The sequence below is a fragment of the Lagenorhynchus albirostris genome, chromosome 3, assembly GCF_949774975.1.
Source record: "Lagenorhynchus albirostris chromosome 3, mLagAlb1.1, whole genome shotgun sequence".
In the NCBI taxonomy this organism is placed as follows: Eukaryota; Metazoa; Chordata; class Mammalia; order Artiodactyla; family Delphinidae; genus Lagenorhynchus; species Lagenorhynchus albirostris.
The window spans coordinates 116,873,538-116,896,691 of NC_083097.1; the positions used below are offsets into that span (position 1 = coordinate 116,873,538).

The 23,154-nt window shown below is 48.8% G+C and overlaps 1 protein-coding gene across 1 annotated transcript; it reads left to right on the forward strand.

Annotated features, from left to right (window-relative positions):
- The first annotated feature begins 2,967 nt into the window (after window positions 1–2,967).
- On the forward strand, window positions 2,968–15,291 carry SLC4A9 (solute carrier family 4 member 9). The gene is given in 25 exon segments (XM_060143738.1): window positions 2,968–3,187; window positions 3,542–3,596; window positions 3,598–3,701; window positions 3,981–4,028; window positions 4,031–4,078; window positions 4,514–4,569; window positions 4,722–4,879; window positions 5,135–5,147; window positions 5,149–5,223; window positions 5,581–5,735; window positions 6,101–6,232; window positions 6,381–6,546; window positions 6,721–6,854; window positions 7,020–7,276; window positions 8,549–8,607; window position 8,645; window positions 8,820–9,007; window positions 9,133–9,246; window positions 10,461–10,622; window positions 10,769–10,947; window positions 11,891–11,961; window positions 13,833–13,903; window positions 14,163–14,336; window positions 14,742–14,894; window positions 15,238–15,291. Coding segments are annotated over 25 exon segments (2,847 nt in total).
- Window positions 15,292–23,154: the final 7,863 nt, after the last annotated feature.

The following is a 23,154-nucleotide window of genomic DNA, read 5'->3' on the forward strand; positions in this document are numbered from 1 at the left end:
AGTGACTATTTTCATAGCTTTTAATTATAACAGCCTCCCTCTATTGTGTTTACTATGTACCAGGCCTATTTTACATGCATTGTTCCATTTAATAAAGCCTATGAAGTGGGCACTTTTATTATTCCCCTTCTGTTGTTAGGAACACTCAGGTTCTGCAAAGGTAAATCTCTTCTCCACTTGCTAGAAAGTGACCAAGCCGGGATTTACACCGAGGCAGCCAGTTGGTGACACTGCTTCCTGCCCCTCAGGGCCAGTTCAGTGTACTGCTAAAGGTCTACTTTGAACCTTGGAAATCATCTACTCCAACTGTCTCAGTTTCGGTGGAAGAAAACAGGCTCACAGGGGGGAGGGGCTTTGCCCAAGGACACCCAACAAGTCTGTGTTTCGGCTAGGATGAGAACCAGGTCTTTGAATTCCTAGGCCAGGGTATTTTCCAGGGCTCATGCCCAGGGCTGCCCTCCCAGACAGCACACCTTCACTGGCCCTGTCTGGGAGACCACTGATGCCCACAGACAGACCCTCACTCACCTCCCTCACCAACCTGTGCAGCTCAGGGCACTTGAGACCCAAGAGGGAGAAGGGCCCAGGGAGGGTGGAGGCATGGTGGCCCTCTATTTCAGGCAGCCTGGGGAGCCAGAGTAGTTGGGGCCACAGAGAGGGCAAGGGCAGACCCTCTGAACTTTAGCTGGAATGGGGGAGGGAAGGGAGGCTGTGCTTGTGAGGGGGTATTCATGCCAAATCCAGCGCCTGTTCCCCTCAGGCTCCCTTGAGTCACTTGCCCCTGGGGTTGGGACACATTCTTGAAGGGGTGGTCACGGGGATTCCCCGCCTTCTCAAGCCCTAGGCCAGTTTCTATTCTTCCTGGGACTGAAACCAACTCCCCCATCAGACTCAGCACCCAATTCCCAACTGGTAATATAGTGACTTGCTCCTCTAATTCCTGCCCTGGGAACTCCTTGGCCTTGAGAAATTTGCCCCAAGTCCAGACGTGGAGTTGGTGAGGAGGGCCAGCCTGAGTCCCATTTTTCAGAGAGGAAATGGGTCCCAGGTATCCAGTGGGGAGGTTGACATGCATTCAGATGAGCCTGATGGGTCTCTCGCCCCATCGCTGTTGCGCTCCCCCGCACCCCATCCCGCCAGGCCAGTCTGCAGTGGCTCAGGGCAAGGCGGAGGATCAAGGACCCCTTCTTGCCATCCCCACCATCTCTGCGCCCTAGTGGGTCCTCTCTGGGAAGCAAACCCTGCCGCTTGGACCAAGGGAGCGGCCCTAGCGATCGTTTCCGCGGGGAGCAGCGCCCTCATGTGGCCTCAATGAGAAGCTCAGCTCATTTCCCAGCCCCTCCCTTCCTATGACCTCATTGAACAAGTATTTATTGAGTGCCGCCAGGTGCTCTAGGGGCAGTGGTGAAGAAGATAGATAAAATACCTGCTCCGTGGAAGGTACATTCCAGTGTGTGTGTGTGTGTGTGTGTGTGTGTGTGTGTGTGTGTGTGTGTGTGTGTGTGTGTGTGTGTGTGTGTGTGTAGGGGCAGGCAATAAACGATTAAAAAAATAAATAAACAAGGCAGTTACTAGTAGTGATAATTGCCAGAAAGAAAATAAAACAGAGAAATGTGATGGAGAAACTTAGGACTCCATGAGTAGGTAATATCTAAGATGAGACGTAGGTGACAGGGATCCAGTCCTGTGAAGATCTGGGGTAAAAGCCTTCCCTGCAGAGAGAAGAGCCACTGCAAAGACCCTCAGGCAGGAACAGGCTTCACATAAGAGAGGGAGGCCAGTGTGGCTGGAAAGGAGTGAGCAAGGACAGAATGGTATGAGAGTCCATCAGGGAGGCAGGAGGGCTGGAGCCAGACTATAGATCAGATCTTATAGACCATGACAGAGTTCGATTATTCTTCTAAGAGTAATGAGAATGTATTGGGTGGGTTTTGAGCAGAAGAGTTATATGGCTTGATTGCCTTTTAAAAGAACCTCTATGTTTGAGTGAAATGGAAATGTATTTAAAAAAATAAAAATAAAAATAAATGAGGGCCCCTATGGCTGCTGTGTGGAGAATGGAAGAGTGGAAGCAGAGAGATCACCGTAAAAGGTTAGAAAGCTATTGAAATAATTCGGGTGAGACATGATGGCAGCTTGGAACAGGGTGACCATTTTGAAGTGGGGAGATGTGGTGGAATTCCAGAACTGCTTTGAAGGTAGAGCCAACAGGACTTGCTAATAGACCACGTTCTCCCTTGCACATCTAGTGCCAGGAACTCCTCCACACGCACACCCTAGCTGGCTCCTCCATCCTCACGGCGGGGCTGAGTTAGAGAGGCGGACCCCAGGCACACAGCTAAATTAGGAAGTTTCCAGGTGTTGTTGGACAAAGGAATTTAAGACTCAGGCATCTGTTCTTCATGAACTGCCTCCACATTCCATCATCAGCCCATTTAGTGGGCAGGGCCTCTGCCTGCTATCTCCCTTCTCCCTTAGCCTGCTTGACTTCTATAGACCCAGTTATTTATTAGGTCTCTGTTTGTCCAAATGAGTGCCCTCAGGGTGTGTTGGTGACACTCAAAACAGTCCACGGTATCCGGTGTTTGTATTTGATGCAGAGTAGTGGGTAGTATAATCTGGGGGTCAGTCCTAAGACCTAAGCCAGTGATATATTCCTGTTAATTTACACAAAATGCAGTGGGGTCAGACCGGATCCCACAGGAAATGCGCACCACCATTTTGCCCCAGGTTGGGCATTTCTGGAGAGCCTGGGAAAGGTCAAGCTAGCCTCACACTCTCAGGCTGGCAGAAAATGGGGAAAACAAGCAGGGGAGGAGGTGACTGGTTGGCTCTGGAGTCAGTAGGCCTTGCTGTTTGTGTTGTGCTGCATGCGGGGTGCATTATAAATGCAGCCAGCCAGCGGGCCCCTGGCCTCAGAACCTAGGAACACACCCGTCCCTGAGAGTCTGTGCAAGCCTCACCGAGATGAAGCTGCCAGACCAGGAGGAGTTTGAAGTCTCCAGTGCTTGTGAAAATATACCCACAGGAGAGCTGGACAGTGGCCCTGGCTCTGGCCCCAGCCCTGACGGCCCCTTAGACACAGACAGCAGGGAACAGGGGGTACCCAAGGACCCTCTGCCTTTCATTCAGCTGAATGAGCTGCTGGGCTGGCCCCAGGCACTGGAGTGGAGAGAGACAGGCAGATGAGTGGGACCCAGGCCAGTTTTACGGGGCCCTTCCCCTTCCCCCACTGGTGCCTCCTCCATGACTCCCAGCTCTTCCTGTGTGTGGCATGGTATTCTCACCCCCAATCAGGAGTTCCTTCCTGTGTTCCCCATTTCAGACCCTCACCCTCTATGAAGGCTGCTCAGCCTTCCCTGCAGTCTGGTTTTGAGTTCCCCAAGACCCAAGATGAAGGCTGACTGCCCGGGAGGGGCATACTCTGTACCACTGGGCCCGCAACTTCCCCACTGTCTCACTTTCCCTGGCTCTCCTGTGTCCCCACTACTGAACCTGGGAGAGATGCCCTCAGTAACATTGTCTGCCCCTCTTCACCACAGGTGACTGCTGTTTGAGGAGAAGTTGGAAGTGGGTGCAGGCAGGTGGAGCGCCCCCCGTGCCCACCGTGGCACTGCCCAGCCTCCAGAAGCTCTGCAGCCTGATGGCCAAGGGCCTTGTCCTGCTGGACTGTCCAGCTCAGAGCCTCCTGGAGCTCGCGGGTATGCTGCGACCCTTTGCTGGGAGGGCCTGGGCATCCATGCCATTTCTATAAGATTTCCCCCACAAAGTTTTGGAATTCTCCAGAGCCCACCCCGCCCCACCCTGGGGGATTACCCATCCCCGTCACAGGGGAGAGATAGAAATGCAGAGTGAAGAGAAAGTTCACTGGCATTCCCTAGACTCTCAGAAGGGAAAGGGACCTGAGCAGAGGGCAAAGGGGAGAGTTCAGGGGCAGGGAGTTCGCAGGAAATGGTGGGAGCCCCACCTCTGTTCTCCAGAGCAGGTGACCAGAGCGGAGTCGCTGAGCCCAGAGCTGAGAGGGCAGCTGAGAGACCCCCACACCTCATCCAGACCACAGGCACCAGCCCCTGCTGAGGTGAGAGGCCCCTCCCTGGGCCCAAGACCAAAAACCCTGGGGTGGGAGGGTCCCAGATCTCCCCTGCACCTTCCTGGACCAAGAGTGGCCTAACCTCAGCTTGGACCTCAACCCAGGACTCATGAGTGAGAAGAAGCTGGGGTAGTAGTGAGGGGAGAAGAATGGAGGGGCTAGAATCACCACAGCCAGAGCTCTGTGAAGGGATGTTCTTGGTAGGCACTGTGCCAGAGGTCCACGCACAGTATCTTACTTAATCTTCACAACCACCCTGGGAGGTAATACCACAATTATCCCCATTTTAGTGATGAGAAAACTGAGGAGCAGAGGGGGAAGTTGTGCTCCAGTTTTCACAATTTGGCAAAGCTGGTCAGGGAGCCCTGGTAGATCCACCCCAAAAGCCTGTGCTCGTAATCACCGCATAATCCTGTTTTGTAGGAGCTGCTCGTCCAAGAGAGGCTTCTTACGAGGAGGAAGCCCCCCTGAAGGGACAGGTTTGTGGCACTTCCTTGGGCAGGGCTGGGAGAGGAGTTAGGGATTAACAGAGGTCCACCCTCCACTGGACGACTCCTCAGTCAAGATCCTGCCAACATCCCCTTCCCTGAATAACCTTTCATCCTCTGTGTCTCCTTGAACCCCAACCCAGTATCAGAACCCTCTGAGACAGAAGCTCCCACCAGGGGCTGAAGCAGGGGCTGTGCTGGCAGGAGAGCTCGGCTTCCTGGAACAGCCAGTGGGGGTCTTTGTGCGACTGCGGGATCCAGTGGTTCTGGGGCCCCTTACTGAGGTGCCCCTCCCCAGCAGGTGAGGCTGCTGAGTGGGGGTTGGATATCCTGGAGCCCAGAGAAGGCCTTTACCTGCGAGGGGATTAGGAGGTTCTTGGGTCCAGTTCTCTGGGGGTGGGGATGGGGACTGGTACTCAGGGAGGGGTGGCAGTCAGCGCTGCAAAGAAGGTGTGCACAGGAGTGTGTATAGGGGGTTGGTAGTGAGGTCAGAGGCAAGGGCTGCCCTATGAGATAGCAGCCTCTGACTCTCTCTGGGACCTGGTTCCTTCCTCAGGTTCTTCTGCCTTCCTCCTTGGCCCTCCCACACAGGGAAGGGGCCACCATGAGATGGGCCAGGCAGTGGCCATCCTCCTCAGTGACCCGGTGAGCTGGGCAGGCACGTGTGTGTCTCTGTGTGTGTGTATACGTGTGTGCGCGCTTGTGTCAGTGAGTATATGGACTCTCTACGTGTGATCAGTACAGCAGTGAAGCAGAGTGTGGCTTCATGTCTGTGAGTATGAGGACTGAAGTTCCCTTGGCTACCACCACACCTCCACCCCTTACCTAGCACAGGGCTGGCACACAGGAGGCACCCACAGATACTCACTGAATGCATGCATGCGTGAATAAATGCTTGAATGACTCGTCTGCCTATGTGACTTGTGTCTAGTTTTGAAACTGTGAAAATGCATGTAAGGGTGCAGATCTGTATTTAGTGCCCCTCTGTGCCCCTATCCCCAGCAATTCCAGTGGTCAGTTCGGTGGGCCACCAACTTTCATGACCTTCTGGCAGCCCTGGATGCTTTCCTAGAGGAGGTGACAGTGCTCCCTCTAGGTCGATGGGACCCAACAGCTCAGATTACCCCGCCTAAATGTCTGCCTTCTGAGAACAAAAGGTATCTGGGGGTCATCATGCCATAGAGATCCTTCCCCAAAGGCCTTGGGTCCAGTTCCACTGTTGAGGAGGGGCAGTGGGGTAGGGGAGGGGACAGGAAAGGAGCAGACCTGAGTTCTGCTGGACCACTCTGTCGCTGTGAGACCTGGAACCTTCCCCTGCCGGAGCCTGGCTTTCACTCTTGTTAGAAGGTCAGAATGTGATCTGGACCTTGTTGAAATGAGGCCCGGGTCTCCGCGGTCAGAGCCGCGCCCCCAGCCAGCAGAGACACGAGCCGCCGCCAGGGGGCAGGGTGCTGCGAACTCCGGCGCCGAGTTGTGGTCTGATCGGGGATCCTCAGCCAACTCGGGTTCCCCTTGTCCTCAGGCTCCCCTCGCAACTGTGGGAGCCCAAGAGTCCCTCTGCCCGGCGAAGGACCCCGGCTGAGGACAGGCACGGCCGCGGGCCGCACGTGGCCAGCCCGGAGTTGCGGCGGACTGGCAGGGGTGGAGAGCTGGGGTGGGAGCGAGGGTAGCTGTCCTGGGCGGGGAGAGGAGTCACACGGGCCCCGAGGTGTGCGCTCACTGTGGGGGGGCGGGGGAGGCTCACCTGGCCCCAGGGACGTGGGATGCGGGAACCTGGATCACTGATGACCCACGGGCGGGAGGCTCCTTGTCCAGGACGTGCGCCAGAAGGCCTCGTGGTACCCCAAAGACTTCTTGGACGCCCTGCACCCCCAGTGCTTCTCGGCCGTGCTCTACATTTACCTGGTTACCGTCACTAACGCCATCACTTTCGGGGGTCTGCTGGGAGAAGCCACCGACGGTGCTCAGGTGGGGGGCGGAGGTGGGCGTGTGGGGAGTAGGCGTAGCTTTGGTGTTCCACCAGCCATGCCCTTCCCCCTCCTCTGGGTCTATGGCTGGGCTGAGGAGACTCCTCGGAAGCTTGGGTTCCTAGGCTGAGGAATCCAGGGTCCTGTGCTGACAGGGCCCACTGTTGGCTTCTATGGGGTGCTGGAAAGCTTCCCGGGCACGGCACTGACTGGAGCTGCCTTCTGCCTGATGGCCAGCCAGCCCCTCACCATCCTCAGCAGCACCGGGCCAGTGCTAGTCTTTGAACACCTGCTCTTCTCCTTCAGCAGGTAGGAAAACTCCCCCACCTCACCTGACCCTCACTAGCACACCCTCAGCCTGGTCTCAGCTGGGTCAATAGGGGAGGGTGGAAACTGGCTCCAGGGGCACCTGACCTGGAGTAGGTTGGGAGCAGAATGGGCACTTCCAAGCCCTGCCTGTCTCTCATGCCCCAGAGATCACAGCCTGGACTACCTGCCCTTCTGCCTGTGGGTGGGCATCTGGGTGGCCACCTTCTGCCTGGTGCTGGTGGCCACGGAGGCCAGCGTGCTGGTGCGCTACTTTACCCACTTCACCGAGGAAGGCTTCTGTGCTCTTATCAGCCTCGTCTTCATTTATGATGCCATGGGCAAAATGCTGACCTTGACCCATGCCTATCCCATCCAGAGACCTGGCTCTCCTGCCTATGGCTGCCAGTACACAGACCCAGGAGGTGGGCGAGGAAAATAGGGAGCTTGGCAAAATAAGGGAGGATGCAGGAAGGGTTGTCCCCGTACTGTCCCCCTTAGTTAAGTTCAGCAAAATGCTGAGTACTTACCCAGTAACCAGCAGCACTCTTCCCTATTCTGGTTCTGAGTCAGATGAAAAATAAGTCAACAGAGCAGACCCAATATCTTTATTTCTGCCAGTGCTGAGAGAAGAACATTGTTGTATCTATGGGTATGGGCTTCCTAATGATGAAACCAAAATTGGATCAACTTACCCACCCAGTCATGGTTGCACTGGACAGGGACTGTCTCACCCTAGAGGAGCAGAGCTAAATGCACGCAGGGTGCAGGCAGCTTACTCCCCAGAGAGGGAGAGGAAGGGGCAGGGCCAGGCATGCCCAGCTTCTTCTCCCAAACTCACCAATCAAATAAATCACTGCTCTTCTCCTGGGCCAAGTTACTGACTGGGTGGAGAGGAGCTTGGAGTATTACACTTGCACATTTCCCTCCACGTGGACCAGGATTGAGGAAGACGTGTCCTCTCAAGAGTTCCAGACTCTGTACTAGGCATGAACAAGACTAATTCTGGCCCCAGTGGAAACACACAGATTTGTGTGCTCATCCATTTGTTGGGTGTCTGCCCTGTGCCAGGCACTTGGGTTACAGATAGGTAGGGAATTTGAAGCGACAAGGGCATGAGGCAATTTCCTGAGGACAGACTTGGTAGTGATCAGAGTCAGCAGACAGATGAGTCAGAACTAAGAACTGTCTGGTTCAGCTGGACCAGTGAAATTAGGCTCCTGATTTGGGCTAGAGAAGGTTCCAGGGGAGGAAAAATCATCTGAATTCTTTTTTTATTTTTTTAAATAAATGTATTTATTTTATTTATTTTTTATTTATTTATTTTTGGCTGCGTTGGGTCTTCGTTGCTGCGCGTGTGCTTTCTCTAGTTGTGGCGAGCGGGGGCTACTCTTTGTTGCGGTGCGTGGGCTTCTCATTGCGGTGGCTTCTCTTGTTGTGGAGCATGGGCTCTAGGTGCGCAGGCTTCAGTAGTTGTGGCTCATGGGCTCAGTAGTTGTGCCTTGCAGGCTCAGTAGTTGTGGCTCGCAGGCTCTAGAGTGCAGTTTCAGTAGTTGTGGCACATGGGCTTAGTTGCTCCGCGGCATGTGGGATCTTCCCAGACCAGGGATCAAACCTGGGTCCCCTGCACTGGCAGGCAGATTCTTAACCATTGTGCCACCAGGGAAGTCCCCACCTGAATTTTTCTCTCCTTCCAGGAAATGAGTCTCAGTGGACAAGCACAAAGCCAAAAGACAGAGATGATATCTTCAGCGTGGTGAGGGCCTATTCCTGGGAGGGCCCGGGAAAGAAAGGGTGGAGACCAAAGAAGTCAGTAGTTCCAGGCTCTTCCCACCCCTCATAGGTCACTGAGGCCCAGCCATTTGCTATGGTTGCAGATCTCCTATCTTGTGTACTCAGTCTCAGTGGACATCAGTGGACATTTATTTCACGCCCATAACCCCATCCAGGACCACCTCTCCACACAAGACCTAGGCCTGGTCAATGCATCCTTGCTGTCCCCACCTGAGTGTGCCCGGCAGGGAGGCCATCCTCATGGGCCTGGCTGTCATACAGTCCCAGACATTGCCTTCTTCTCCATTCTCTTCTTCGTTACTTCCTTCCTCTTTGCCATGGCCCTCAAGCACGTAAAGACCAGCTGCTTCTTCCCCTCCATGGTAAGTGTCACCTCTCTTTCTGTGGGAGAGAACTGGCTCTTGGCCTCGGGCCCTGTCTGCAAATGGGAAAGGGGGCAGAAGGAAGGGGATGGTGGCCTGAACCTGAGTGTCTGCTGGGTGGCCAGGTGTGCAAGATGCTGGGTGACTTCTTCTCAGTCCTGGCCATCCTGCTGGGCTGTGGCCTCGATGCCTTCCTGGGCCTACCCACGCCGAAGCTCACGGTGCCCCGAGAGTTCAAGGTGAGACCTGGGAGTGGAGGGCAGAGGGCAAAGCAGGGCCAACAGAAAGGACCCTAGAGGAGGAAGATGAATAGATCCCATACTTCTTCTCTAGTCTTCTGTTTTCTCACTCATAAAATAGAAATAGTATAATAATGGTCTCAGAGTTGTTGTGAGGACACATCGTGTGCCAGACACATAGCAAGCACAGAATAGGTAGCTACTATTATAGGTAAGGGGTTAAAAGAATGGGTTCTGGTCAGCCAGCCCTAGGTCTGAGTTCCACTTCTGTCACTTCCTAGCTGTGTGACTTAGGGAAGTTAACCCGCATTCTGAGCCTCAATTTCTTCATCTATAAAATGGAAATAATAAACTACCATAGTTCCTACGTCATAGGTTGTTTTGCGATTCACAGAAGATCATAGTGCATAGCACTATCGCAGTTCTGGGACTGGCACATACCAAGACCTCAATAAATGCTAGCTATTGTTGTTACATGTTCTCCCTACTCTTGGCATGGCCCTACCCACTACACTACTCCCCAAATTCTTCTTGGCACCCACGATTGCCTGCTCTGATCCAGTAAAGCTGGAGCTCCCTGCCCAGGGCATGACAGTACACAGGACAAGGCTCAGCACTGACTTAGCACCTAAACTTTGCCTGTGCATTTGGAGACTTCCCCTCCAGCTTCCCTCACGGCAGGAGAGCACGGGGGCTCCAACTGAGGCAGCCTCAGGGGCTCAGAACCCAAGGCAGCAACTGGGGCCCTCCCCCGCAGCAGACGCTTGTAATCAGGGCAGACTCAGACACACCCAGCCCTGCCCCTGCCCCAGATCAAGGCAGGTGTGAACCTGAGTTGCCCAGCGCTGGATGGGGGTGCGGGGTGCCTAGGGAGAAGCTCTCTGTACATCAAGAAGTGTGGGCGGGCCTCCTCCACCACCTCCTCCTCTTGCAGGGAGGGAAGGACCCTGAGAACCAAAGTCCAAAGCCCCTAGCTCCAGCCCAGCCCCTAGGCTGGTCCCCCTCCTTCTGCCCTCTGCCATCCTTGCACTGGGATGCTTTGAACCAGCTGTGCACATACAGACTGCTCCCACCTAGCATTCAGTGTCTTAGAGCATGCGGGGAGGGGGGGAGGATGAGGGGGGGAGCTGTGGAAGAGTGCCAAGGCTGGAGTGTGCAGGTGAGGTGCTCTTGAGATACCCTCTCCAACCTGTCCACGGACTGCCCTTCCCTAGCCCACACTACCTGGACATGGCTGGCTAGTGTTACCTTTTGGAGCCAACCCCTGGTGGCTGAGTGTGGCAGCCGCCCTGCCTGCCCTGCTATTGTCTATCCTCATCTTCATGGACCAGCAGATCACAGGGGTCATCCTCAACCGCACCGAATATAGACTGCGGGTAAGGCCTGCTGGGTAAGACCCTAGGTCCCTAGCCCAAGGACAGGAGCTCCAGAGTGGGGTCCAGGCTCCCCCTTTCCCACCCCAGAGGACAGAGGGCCCAGATCTGGGCTAGCTTCATCCTCATTGCCCCACCGCTATCTGCAGAAGGGGGCTGGCTTCCACCTGGACCTCCTCTGTGTGTCCGTGCTGATGCTGCTTACATCAGCTCTTGGGCTGCCCTGGTATGTCTCAGCCACTGTCATCTCCCTGGCCCACATGGACAGTCTTTGGAGAGAAAGCAGAGCCTGTGTCCCAGGGGAGGCTCCCAGCTTCCTGGGCATCAGGTGAGGCCAGTATTCAGGAGGCTGGAATGAGACGTGGGCAGCAAGGTGGGGTATTGGGTACAGGGCAGAGTTATTTGGGCAGCTTAAATTGTAAGCTGGTGGGCTTCCCTGGTGGCGCAGTGGTTTAGAGTCCGCCTGCCGATGCAGGGGACACGAGTTCGTGCCCCAGTCCGGGAAGATCCCACATGCCGCGGAGCGGCTGGGCCCGTGCGCCATGGCCGCCGAGCCTGTGCGTCCGGAGCCTGTGCTCCTCAACGGGAGAGACCACAGCAGTGAGATGCCCACGTACCGCAAAAAAAAAAAAAAAAAAAAAAAGGTAAGCTGGTGACTCCAGAGGGCTCTCTCACTGCCCCATGAGCGCTGCTGTGGGGTGAATGGGTGGGTTCTGGGCTCTGAGGTGGGTGAGTCAGGTCTTCCCCTCTCCTCCTTCAGCCATGAGACTGGGAGGGGCCTCCAGAGGAGCATCATGGATATGAGTGTGGAAGCAGCCAGGGCTGAGCAAGGATGAGGTGCTACCTAATAATCCCCACTCAGTGTAGAAACACCTCATTGATATTACAAAGTAACCATCACAAAAACAATTTTGTTGGAAACACAGTCTAACTGTCGAAAGTATGTGAAATCAACTTTGCAAATTATGAAGTAGAAGTTTTTATGTTAGTATAAAAATTGCTAATTTTCCATCAAAATAAAAGATAAAAACAAAGAGCAGCCCTGAGCTAGAGCTGCTGAAGAGGACTGGGACCCCCGTATTGAAGTGACCTGTCCCTTCCTCTCTGCCAACTTTTCACACCAAGCTAAGGTCCCCTCCCTGCCAGGTTACTGTCGAGGGATCCCTCCGCTTCCCTCCTGCCAGGGTCTGTTGTGATGTTTGGCCAGCGTGCCCAGCCTGGGCACCCTAGGGGCTCTCCCAGACCCTAGTTAACTCCTCCTTTCCCCACAGAGAGCAGAGGCCGACGGGCCTGGCGGTGTTCATCCTCACAAGAATCTCCATCTTCCTGGCACCTATACTCAAGGCACCTTAGTCAGACAAGCCAGCATCGGGGGCAGGGCAGTAATAATAATAAATATAGGAAGAACTGACATTGGCTGAACATTTACCACATGCTGGGCACTGTGTTAAGTTTTCTCCATACATAGTCTCATTTAATCCTCACATTACCGCTGAGAGGCATACGCACTTTAAAAACGAGGAACCTGAAGGTTAAAGAGGTTAAGGAGCTTACAAGAGACCACCAAGAGACCTAGTTTCTCAGATCTATCTGAGAACCCAAACTCTGACCCAGTAGGCTTTCTACCCAGTGGAGCAGGGTGCAGACATGCCACCATCCCCAGGGCCCAAGCACTACCCTTGCTCCAGACTCTCAATGAGCCTTAGACTAAGAGTGTGATCATCACAACCCAGAAAAACTTGGAGGCAAAACCCCTTCACTTCTCCCTCACCAGATGTTTATAAACACCTATTGTGTACAAGGCTCTGCGAGGCACCTGGGAGAAGAGGGTGGGGAGGGGAGTAATATTGAAGAAGAATATGGAACCAAGCCCCTGTCAGCAACACATACACATGAATAAAAATTAAGCAACAAGTAACAGCAGAAAGGTTCAACAAGCCAAGACAGCAAAGCAGTCAAGGAGGATGTGGAGAATGGTTACACCAATTCACAGGCAGGACGACAAGAGGTTAGCGGAGGGAAAGGTTATGGAGGCTGGGTGAGAGGAGAGTAGTTGAAAGAGCCAGATGGACCGGATCAGCCGCTGACTAACTAGGTGACTCTCATTCAGCAGATTTTTACCGAGCATAAGCCATGTGCCAAGCACTGTTCCAGGGACTGGGGATATAGTGGTGATCAAAACAGATCATCCATATCTTGCATTCTGGTGAGAGGAGACAGATAAAAACAATTAAAGCTATAAACTAGGATAATTTCAGATAGTGATAACTTCTACGAAAAATAAAAGAGGATAAGGTGATTAAGAGCACCAGGGGTCTACTTTATTTATTTATTTATAAATTTATTTAATTTTTGGCTGCATTGGGTCTTCGTTGCTGTGTGCAGGCTTTCTCTAGTTGCGGCGAGCAGAGGCTACTCTTCATTGTGGTATGTGGGCTTCTCATTGCGGTGGCTTCTCTTTTTGCAGAGCATGGGCTCTAGGCACACGGGCTTCAGTAGTTGTGGCACATGGGCTCCGTAGTTGTGGCTCGCGGGCTCTAGAGGGCAGGCTCAGTAGTTGTGGCACACAGGCTTAGTTGCTCTGTGGCATGTGGGATCTTCCCGGACCAGGGCTCGAACCCATGTCCCCTGCATTGGCAGGTGGATTCTTAACCACTCAGCCACCAGGGAAGTCCCCAGGGGTCTACTTTAGATTGGCTGGTTTCTGGGGTGTCATGACATGAGCAGTGAGAAGCGTGAGTAGTGAGAGGGATGTCAGGGAAGAGCATTTTAGGTGGAGGGAATAGGGAATTCTCTGGTAGTCCAGGTTTAATCCCTGGTCGGGGGGAATAAAAGAGAAACATAAGTGGAGGGAATAGCAAAGCAAAAGGCCTTGCAAGGGGTAGAAGTAAATTTGGACATAGTGAGGAAAGGAAAGGGGGCCAGTATAGCAGGAACAGAGAGAGCAGAGAGGAATGTGAGAGAGAAGAGTGGTAAGAGAGGTAATGGGCAAGTTACTTAGCCTCTCTGAAATCCAGTTTCTTGATCTGTAAAATGGAGAAAATTATAGAATTTACTCCATCTGATTGATGTGAAGCTTCAATGAAAGCAGGCAATACAAAGTGGGTAGCTTACATGCTGGAGGCTGGAGGCTGGGGTTGGAGCCTGGGGGGGTGGGTATCTGGGCAGCTGGCAGAGGTGAACTACTTTGCCAGCTCTCCACTTCTCTCTACCAATTCATCCCAATGCCTCTGCTCTATGGCATCTTCCTATACATGGGGGTGACAGCAATTAGCAGCATCCAGGTGAGTCCATTAAAATCACCAAGTAACCCCACTCTTCTCCTTTTCTTTCCCGCTGGTACCTCCTGCCTGCATTTGCCAATTCCCCTCCTCTCCTCTTTTCCTGCCTCTCCTGGCCATAGGGACTCTGCTGCCACGCTGTGGTTGGGGAGGGGACCAAGGGAGCCTTCTGACCATTCCCAACGCTGGGCTTGGATAGCTAACAGTGACACCCTCCAGGCTACCTGAGTACACTGCTTTCCTCCTCCTCTTGTTCCCCCAGTTCACGAAGAGGGTGCAGCTATTATTGATGCCAGCAAAGCACCAGCCGGACCTTCTGCTCTTGTGGCATGTGCCTCTGAGGAGGGTCCAGTTCTTCACAGCCATCCAACTTGCCTGCCTGGGTCTGCTTTGGATAATCAAGTCTACCCCTGCAGCCATCATCTTCCTCCTCATGGTTACTCGGGGCAGAGTTGGGTGGTGTCCTGATGGCTCCCAGGACACTCAGCCTGGGAGGGTGGCCAAGGCCTGAATGAGAGGAAGAATCTACCGTCTGTCACTTGCCTTGGCTCTGCCTGGTTGGGAATCCTAGGACAAAGAAAGATGGCCAAGAGATGACTACAGATGGGCTAGACCTGGGATACCTGGTTCAATTCCTTTCCCAATCTCTTTGGGCTGATCAGCCACAGGTAGGGATATAAAGCCCAGAAGAAAACTGAAGACCTGGGAGAGGCAAGGCTGGCACTTTTGTTACTCAGTAAGGTGATAATGTAAGTGGCTTCTGGCTTTGTTCTTACTCACTGAGGAAGTTAAGAGCCATGGCTATTGCTGACAGCCCTTGGCTTTGTTTCTATCCCTGCAGTTGCTAGACCTGGTGGGGGTCCGAAAAGCACTGGAGTGGGTCTTCTCACCACAGGAACTCCTCTGGCTGGATGAGCCGATGCCAGAGGAGAGAAGCATCACTGAGAAGGGGCTGGAGCCAGAGTACTCATTCAGTGGAAGTGACAATGAAGATGTGAGCTCCAGGATGGGCCCTCTCAGGAGAACAGGGCAGGGGTGTGGGAGAGAGGTCTTCTCCAGCAGTTGCCCCTAAAGTGTAATATCTCTGTTAAGTCTGAAGATCTGATCAACACAATCATTCCTCTTTGTTCTGTATTAACATAGGCACACTGAAGGAGCGAGGGAAATTTTTTCTTCATATGAGCCCAGGGTGGGTGGAAAGGCCTGGGGACAAAGTCCTGATCTTTGTCTTAATGTGGGTTTATATCCTTTCACTCTCTGGGTTCCTTTTTCTCTGCTATCTGTCTCAGTCTTTTGTCTTTCTGTTCCCAACTCATCTTGGGATCTCTGTTCCATAGTCAGAGCTGATGTATCAGCCATAGGCTCCGGAAATCAACATCTCTGTGAATTAGCTGGTATGGAGTTGGGGCTCCAGGAAACTGAGCGTGAGGTAAGGGTGTGAGGAAAATGCTCCTGGTGTTGAGGATGGGGAGGTGCGGGCTCAGACCTTGGAAAGCTCCAGTGTGCTGAACAGCCCTGTTTTCTCTACATGCTCCAGTCCCTCCTGAACCCCCTAGTGGGGGAGGGGGTAGCAGAGTCTCTCCAGAGGAAAGAAGGAAACAAGCGAGGGTTCATGGGCTTGGCTCCCTGTGGCACTGAAGTCTGGCCAGTAGAGGGAGCTCAAGCTCACACCAAACTGGAAGGGATGGGAGGTGGGGAAGGGGAGGGAGGTGGGGAAGGGGAGGGCACAATGATAAAAGAATGGGAAGGAGCAGGGAGGAGAGGAAGGGAGGATAAAGCCTCCTGCAGCTTTCTTTGCCTTGGAGGCTCCTCCCATAGGCTGCTTAGAACCACACTCCAGACAAGTGGAAAGATTCTTTGTCACTTGCCCTCTCTGCCTTTCCTTCATTTTATTCATCCATTTATCAAAACGTTTTCTGAGTACTTTTGGAGTATCCAGGTACTAGAGATACACAGTGGTAAGATAGTCATGGTCCCTGACCTCAGGAAGTTAAAATTCCAGTGGGAAAGACAACTGTTAGAGTGGGATAGTGCTGGCTAAGGGAGGGAGAGGCTGTGGCAGCAGAGAGGCCTCCGATCTCTTCTTGGAGGGTGGTGAATGTACAGTGGTGGGAGTTGGGTAGGGCTTCCAAGAGGAAGTGGTCCATAATTTGAAATCTGAAGAATGAACAGAAGCTAGCCAGGATAAGATGGAGGGAAAACGTTCTAGACAAAGGGTACAGTACCTGCAAAAGCCTGGAATTTTTTCCCCCTTGATGAAATGAACTCTTTGGGGCTCCACCTCGCCATGTCTCTCCAAGCCCAAGAGCCCGAGTCCCCACCAGTTGCAATGGAAAATTCTGGGGGCTGGAGGGAGACAGGGAAAATCACGGGATGGCCCAGAACAAGATCTCCTGAGCTCTCCTTATCCCCTATCACGGCTTGGCTCTGTTCTTTGCCTTGTTGTGTAGTCCTTGCTCTGACCCCACTATGTTTTCTCTCTGTTCACAGGTATTTACTCAAGAAGTCAGGACATTGTTGGCCTTTGGCTTAACTGCCAGATGCTCAGTCGGCTGGGAACCTGGAACGTTGGGGCAGGACTGGAAGGCAGCTGGCCAAGACCTCATTCACCCTCCTGAGCCGGGGGTGGAGAATGGCGGGGGACAAGCAGGTTTGCTTTGTGGTTGGGAAAGTCTGGTAAGCCAGAGGGACTGACCAGACCCCATTCACTCTTTACCCCATTGAAGGAACCTAAGTCTAGAAGCCCTTCCCATTTTGAAACTTCTGTCCTCACAAATTCTCTTTTGTACAGTCAGGGTGTTGTCAGGGAACTCTTTTCAGTTTGCAAAAGGGAAAAAAAGTCCCTCTTTCCAGAAAAGTATTTCTCTATTTTAAACAGTTTTTTTACACATATAAAAATAAACTTTAGTTTTTTGACCACAAAAGTGAATGAGATTATTGCAAAATATTGGAACACTCCAGAATGTATAATTTTGAAATGGAAATCATCCCAGAGGTAGCCAGTGTTCACATTTTAGTGTATATTGTTCAGAGTTATTGAGTTCTATAACATGCTTGATACTTAGTATGTGTTGGATGTTTTCCCCATGTTGGTACTACATACATATCCAACATTCCTCTTGCATAGAATAAATAACTTTATAAATTGAAAAAGATATCATATATACAAAAGAGTATATAAAATGTCTTCTGCAAGTGCAAGAATTTCTCCAGAGTATACGCCTAGGAATGAAATTAAAGAGTAACAATAAAAAGAACACCTGTGTATCCAACACTCAGGTTAAGAGGTATCCTAGTACCTCAGAAATCCTTTTGTATGTTCCTTGCATACTGCACTCCTAACTCCCCATAAACACATCTGAATTTTATGGTAATTATTTTCTTGCTTTTCTTTATAGTTTTAACATCTATTTATGTATACTTATGTATTTATTATTTTGCCTATTTTTGAATGTTATATAAGTGGAATCACAGTATATGAGTTCTCTGCTTCTTTCACTCAGCATTGTTTTGAGAATTATTCATATGGATCTATGCAGCTGTAGTTGGCTTATTTTCATTGCTGTTTAGCACTCCACTGTATGACAATACCACAATTCAATTATCCGTTTTACTGTTGACTCAGAATAATTCACTGCTGAAGCCATCTGGACCTGGTGGTGGCTTTGAGGAAAGTTAAGTTCATTCAAATTTGTTAATGGTTATAAGATTTTTTAAAAAAATTATAGACTATATATTTTTAGGATATAAAAAATCGAGGTTAAGTTTAATTTATAATTAACAAAGGTAAAATGAAGTTTTGTTTTTGTTTTTTCTTTTTTGGCCGCTTGGCTTGCAGGATCTTAGTTCCCTGACCAGGGATTGAAACCGGGCTCCCAGCAGTGGAAGTGCCAAGTCCTAACCACTGCACTGCCATGGAATTCCCAAAATGAAGGTTTTTATTGAATTATTTAACAGCCTACAATTTTTTCCCCAAAACATGAAGATCCAAAACGTCCCATAAACAATAAACTGTGATTCCAAAGCACACAGCCTTTCCATTACTGAAAATGTTATCTTTATCTTATCTCAGTTGGTCCAGGGCAGGTTTTAGCAGCATTATTTTGGTAATTTTGGCTTTATGTTGGCTGGGGAGAATTTACAGGTGGTGACTAATAGGCAAATAATTTGAGAAGTTCTTCCCTTAAATGTTTTATAGGGACTTCCATGGTGGTCCAGTGATTAAGACTCCGTGCTTCCACTGAAGGGGACACGGGTTCCATCCCTGGTCGGGGAGCTAAGATCCTGCATGGCAGTGTGGCCAAAAATTAAAAAAAAGAACAATTGTTTTATAGACTTGAGCCTCCTCTTTCTATAATATTATGGCTATTTCAGCCCCTGGCAAAAAAGCATTTGCTCAATAAATGTTTTGAGAAAGAGTGTTTGAATAAATGATGCAGAAATGTTATGAATGCAACAGATGATTGTTAAATATTCAGTGAACATCAGTGAGAAGAGAAAATCATACTTTCTACCCTAAAAAATGAAAAGCGCTGTCTCTTTCGCCACGCTTTCCCAAAATGATTTAAGAAATCTGCTTCACAGTTTGCAGCACTAGTTGAGAGTAACTTTTGGGGAAGGTACATAATGAAAAAGACAGTACATAGTCTATTAATATAAATTAATGATCCCAAATAAGGATTTAAATAATGGGGGCCTAAATCAGTTGCGTGTTTTTTTTAATGGTGATGGAATATACTAAAACAGTGATATCTATATCAGTAAGAGAAAGGAAATATGAAGTATCAAGATCTTAAATATAATTTTAAATTTTTAAATTTTTATTTATTTATTTATTTTTCTGGGCATGTCGTGCGGCATGCAGAATCTTAGTTCCCCAACCAGGGATTGAACCCATGCCCCCTGCATTGGGAGTGCAGAGTCTTAACCACTGGACTGCCAGGGAAGTCCCCCTTAAATGTAATTTTTTTAAATTGAAGAGTCCTAGTCTTCCTCTTCATCACATAGGCAGCACCTTTGAAGTAAACAAATCTGTAACTTGACCAACTTTTTGGAATGCGGGTCACAGTGTGACCCAACCCAGCCTCTGATGGTTAGCTTCATCATAAGCTCCATGGCCTCAGCTCTGGGAAAGACTGTATTTTTTTTAACACCATTTTATGTTCAGGATATAGGATTTTTAGGCCCTTTATTTCTTCTTTAGCCAGTTTTGGTGAATTGTATTTTTCTAGGAATCTATTCATCTTATCTAAGTTTTCATATTTATTGGCATAAAGTTATTAAAACCTTTATCTGTTTAATATATGTAGCACATTTAGCTATAGTCCCTTATCATTTTTAATATTATTTGCACTCTCTTTTTTTGTTCTGGTTACTCTTGCCAGAAGTTAGTCTATTTTATTAGTCTTTTTTTAAAATAAATTTATTTATTTTTGTTTATGATTTTTGGCTGTGTTGGGTCTTCGTTGCTGTGCACGGGATTTCTCTAGTTGCGGCGAGGAGGGGCTACTCTTCGTTTGCTGTGCGTGGGCTTCTCATTGCAGTGGCTTCTCTTGTTATGGAGCATGGGCTCTAGAGTGCTTGGGCTTCAGTAGATGTGGCACGTGGGCTCAGTAGTTGTGGTTTGTGGGCTCTAGAGCGCAGGCTCAGTAGTTGTGGCGCACAGGCTTAGTTGCTCCGCGGCATGTGGGATCTTCCTGGACCAGGGCTTGAACCTGTGTCCCCTGCATTGGCAGGCGGATTCTTAACCATTGAGCCACCAGGGAAGCCCTATTAGTCTTTTTAAATAATTAACTTCTGGCTTTGTTGATCTTCTCTATTGAATATTTTTTTACTTCATTAATTTCTACTCTTCATTATTTCCTTCCATTTCTTTAGGTTTATTCTGTTAATTTTCTAAGTTCTTAGCTCATTATTTTGAGCCTTAGTTATTTCCTGATGTAAGCACTACTGCTATAGATTTCCTTCATAGTACCACTTTAGCTGCATCCCACAGTTCTGATATAGTATTCTCATTACCATTTATTTCTAAGTATTTTCTAATTTCTACTATGAATTCCTCTTTGACCCACAAGTTGTTGAGAAGTACATTTAAAAATTTTCCGAACTTATGGTTTTTCCCCCTTAATTAATTATCTTTTTATAACAGATTTCTAACTTAACTGCATTTAGACATTTGTGAGGCTAACTTTATGACCTGGCATGTGGTCAGTTTTTATAAATGTTCCATGTGTGCTTGAAAAGAATGTTTACTCTCCAATTTTGGGGAGCAATTTCCTACCTATTTCTATTAAGACAGGCTGCTAGTTGTGCTGTTCAAAATATTCTATATATTTCATAAGTTCTTTTTGGGTCTGTTTGAACTATCAAGTACTAGAGGAGGTATGTTAATATACCTACTATGATAATGATTTTGTCAATATCTCCTTGTGGATATGTCAAATTTTGCTTTTATATATTTTTAAAAGCTGTGTTATTGGGTGCTTTCCAGTTTAGAACTGTTATACCTTCCTGGTTAAATGATCCATTTACTATTTTGTAATGGTCTTATTTTGTGATGACTAGGAATGCTTTCTGCCTAAAAGTTATTTTGTCTGCTAGAGATATAGTTAAATCAGCTTTCTTTTGGTTAGAATTTACCTCTATTGTATATTTACATTCTTTGAATTTTAGTCTGTGTTTTTATATTTTAGGTGTATCTGTTATAACAAGCACATAGAGAGATATGGTTGTTGTTTTTTTTAACCCAATTTGACAATCTGTCTTTTAGCTAGAGAACTCAGTACATTTACATTTAGAGTAATTACTAATATATTTGGTTTTGTTTTATTGGTTTTCTATTCTGTTTTTCTGTTTCTTTTCCCTTTTCTCATCTTATTTTGGATTGATTGAGCTTTCTTGTCTTTTAATTTTCTTTTCCATTTTCCTCCCTCTACGCATTTGGGGTATAAAGAAAAGGGAAGTCAAGGATGACTCCAATGTTTCTGGCATAAGTGACAGGAAGAATGGAATTGCCATTGACTGAGTTCATATTTGGGCATTTTAAGTATGATGCCTTTTAGATAATAAGGCAGAGATGTCAAATAAGTAGCTGGACATGCAAGTGTGAAGTTCAGGGGAGAGGTCTGAGTCAGAGATAAAAATTTATAAGTTTATTAGTATATAAATTATATTTAAAATGGACTAGGTGAGATTGCCAAGGTAATGGACTTAGAGAAGAGATCCAAGGACCAAATCTTGGAACATTCTGGTGTTAAGAGGTAGGAGGTTGAGGAGCAACCAGGAAAGGAGAAGATTGAGGAGAGGCTGGTGACATTGAAGCAAAACCAGAAGAATATGGTATCATTCTTGAAGTAAGAAAATGTTTCACAGCAAAGTGTTTCTGGTTAAAATTTGTTTTAGGATCATGCTAACTCATTACTTTTGTGCCAGTTCGTCTATGAATTTTAAAGTTAAAAATTATATCTAACCTAGCATTTTAGTTGTTTAACCTAGCATTTAATTATTTAGGTTGTTCAGAAATTTTAATCCATACAATGTCAGAAGTGGAAATTCTGATGGCTCTTTTTAATGTTATAAAGAAGGATCCTAACATTATAGTCTAAGTATCTATTGATGGAGAGAAATATATATCAAAAGTATCATTTAAACTTAGATAATTGTATATTTTGTTCATTTTAACAGCATCTACATATTGTTGAAAACATCTTCATCTAGACTTATTTAAATATTCAGCAAATACTTACTGAACATCAACAGTATCCTGTCAGATAAGGTTCCTGATTTCATGGAGTTTACATTGTAGTGAAGGATAGAAGTAACAAACAATGAATAAGTTCATCTCAGATAATGGTAAATACTCTGAAGAAAATCAAACAGGGTAATATAAGGACTGGGAGAAGACATTACTTAAGATGGATGTTCAGGGAAGGCTTCTCAGAGGAGGTGACCTTAAGGTAAGACCTGAGTGACAAGGAACCAGCCAAATTATCATCTGCCTGCAGTCAAGGATGGTAAACATACACATGAATTTTTTTTTAAGATTTATTATTTATTTAATTTATTTTTGGCTGCATAGGGTCTTAGTTGCGGCATGTGGGATCTTCATTGAGGTATGTAGGATCTTTTGTTGCGGTGCATGGGCTTCTCTCTAGTTGTGCATGCGGATTTTCTCTTCTCTAGTTGTGGCGTGTGGCCTCTGTAGTTGTGGTGCGTGGGTTCCAGAGTGCGTGGACTCTGTAGTTTGTGGCATGTGGGCTCTCTAGTTAGGGTGCACGAGCTCAGTAGTTGTGGCGTGTGGGCTTAGTTGCCCCGCGGCATGTGGGATCTTAGTTCCCTGACCAGGGATCAAATCCGTGTCCCCTGCATTGGAAGGATTCTTTACCATTGGACCACCAGGGAAGTCCCCCATACACATGAATTTAAGAGCTCTATAGTTTTTTTTTTTTTTTTGGCTGTTCCAGGGCGACATGCGAGATCTTAGTTCCTCGACCAGGGATTGAACCCGTGTCCCCTGCAGTGGAAGCACAGAGTCCTAACCACTGGACTGCCAGGGAATTCCCAAGAGCTCTATACTCTTTAGATTGGGAACCACTGTCATATGGGAAAGATTTTTTTTTTTTTGCGGTATGCGGGACTCTCACTGTTGTGGCCTCTCCCGCCATGCAGCACAGGTTCCAGACACGCAGGCCCAGCGGCCATGGCTCACGGGCCTAGCCGCTCCGCGGCATGTGGGATCTTCCCAGACCGGGGCATGAACCCATGTCCCCTGCATCGGCAGGCGGACTCTCAACCACTGCGCCATCAGGGAAGCCCATGGGAAAGATTTTGAAGTACTGGCTTCAGACTTAGCCCTTAGCTTGGTCAGTCCAGACCATATGGGCCTGAGATATTCCTTTCCAGGCTCTAACCCATAGACTTCAGTTTTCTGTCAGTAAAATGGGGACAAGAGCCTGGATTCTAGGGTGCTGCGAGGGTTAATTAATGCCTATAACATTCTTTAAGATCTTTAGTATATGTGCTGCCAAAGTGAGCACTCTTTAAGATCTTTAGATGAAAGACCTAGTGCTGCATAGACAGTTATTAGAGCCTCCCAAGCCCCAGGGAAAATCCCTCCCTATCAGTAACCTATATTCTCTCCTCTCCAGTCTGTAGCTGTGGAACAATGGTTCTCAAACTTTCATGGGAATTGGACTCAAACGTTGTTATAATGTGAATTTCTGGGTTCTCTACTTGAAGTTCTTCTTTGTTTGTTT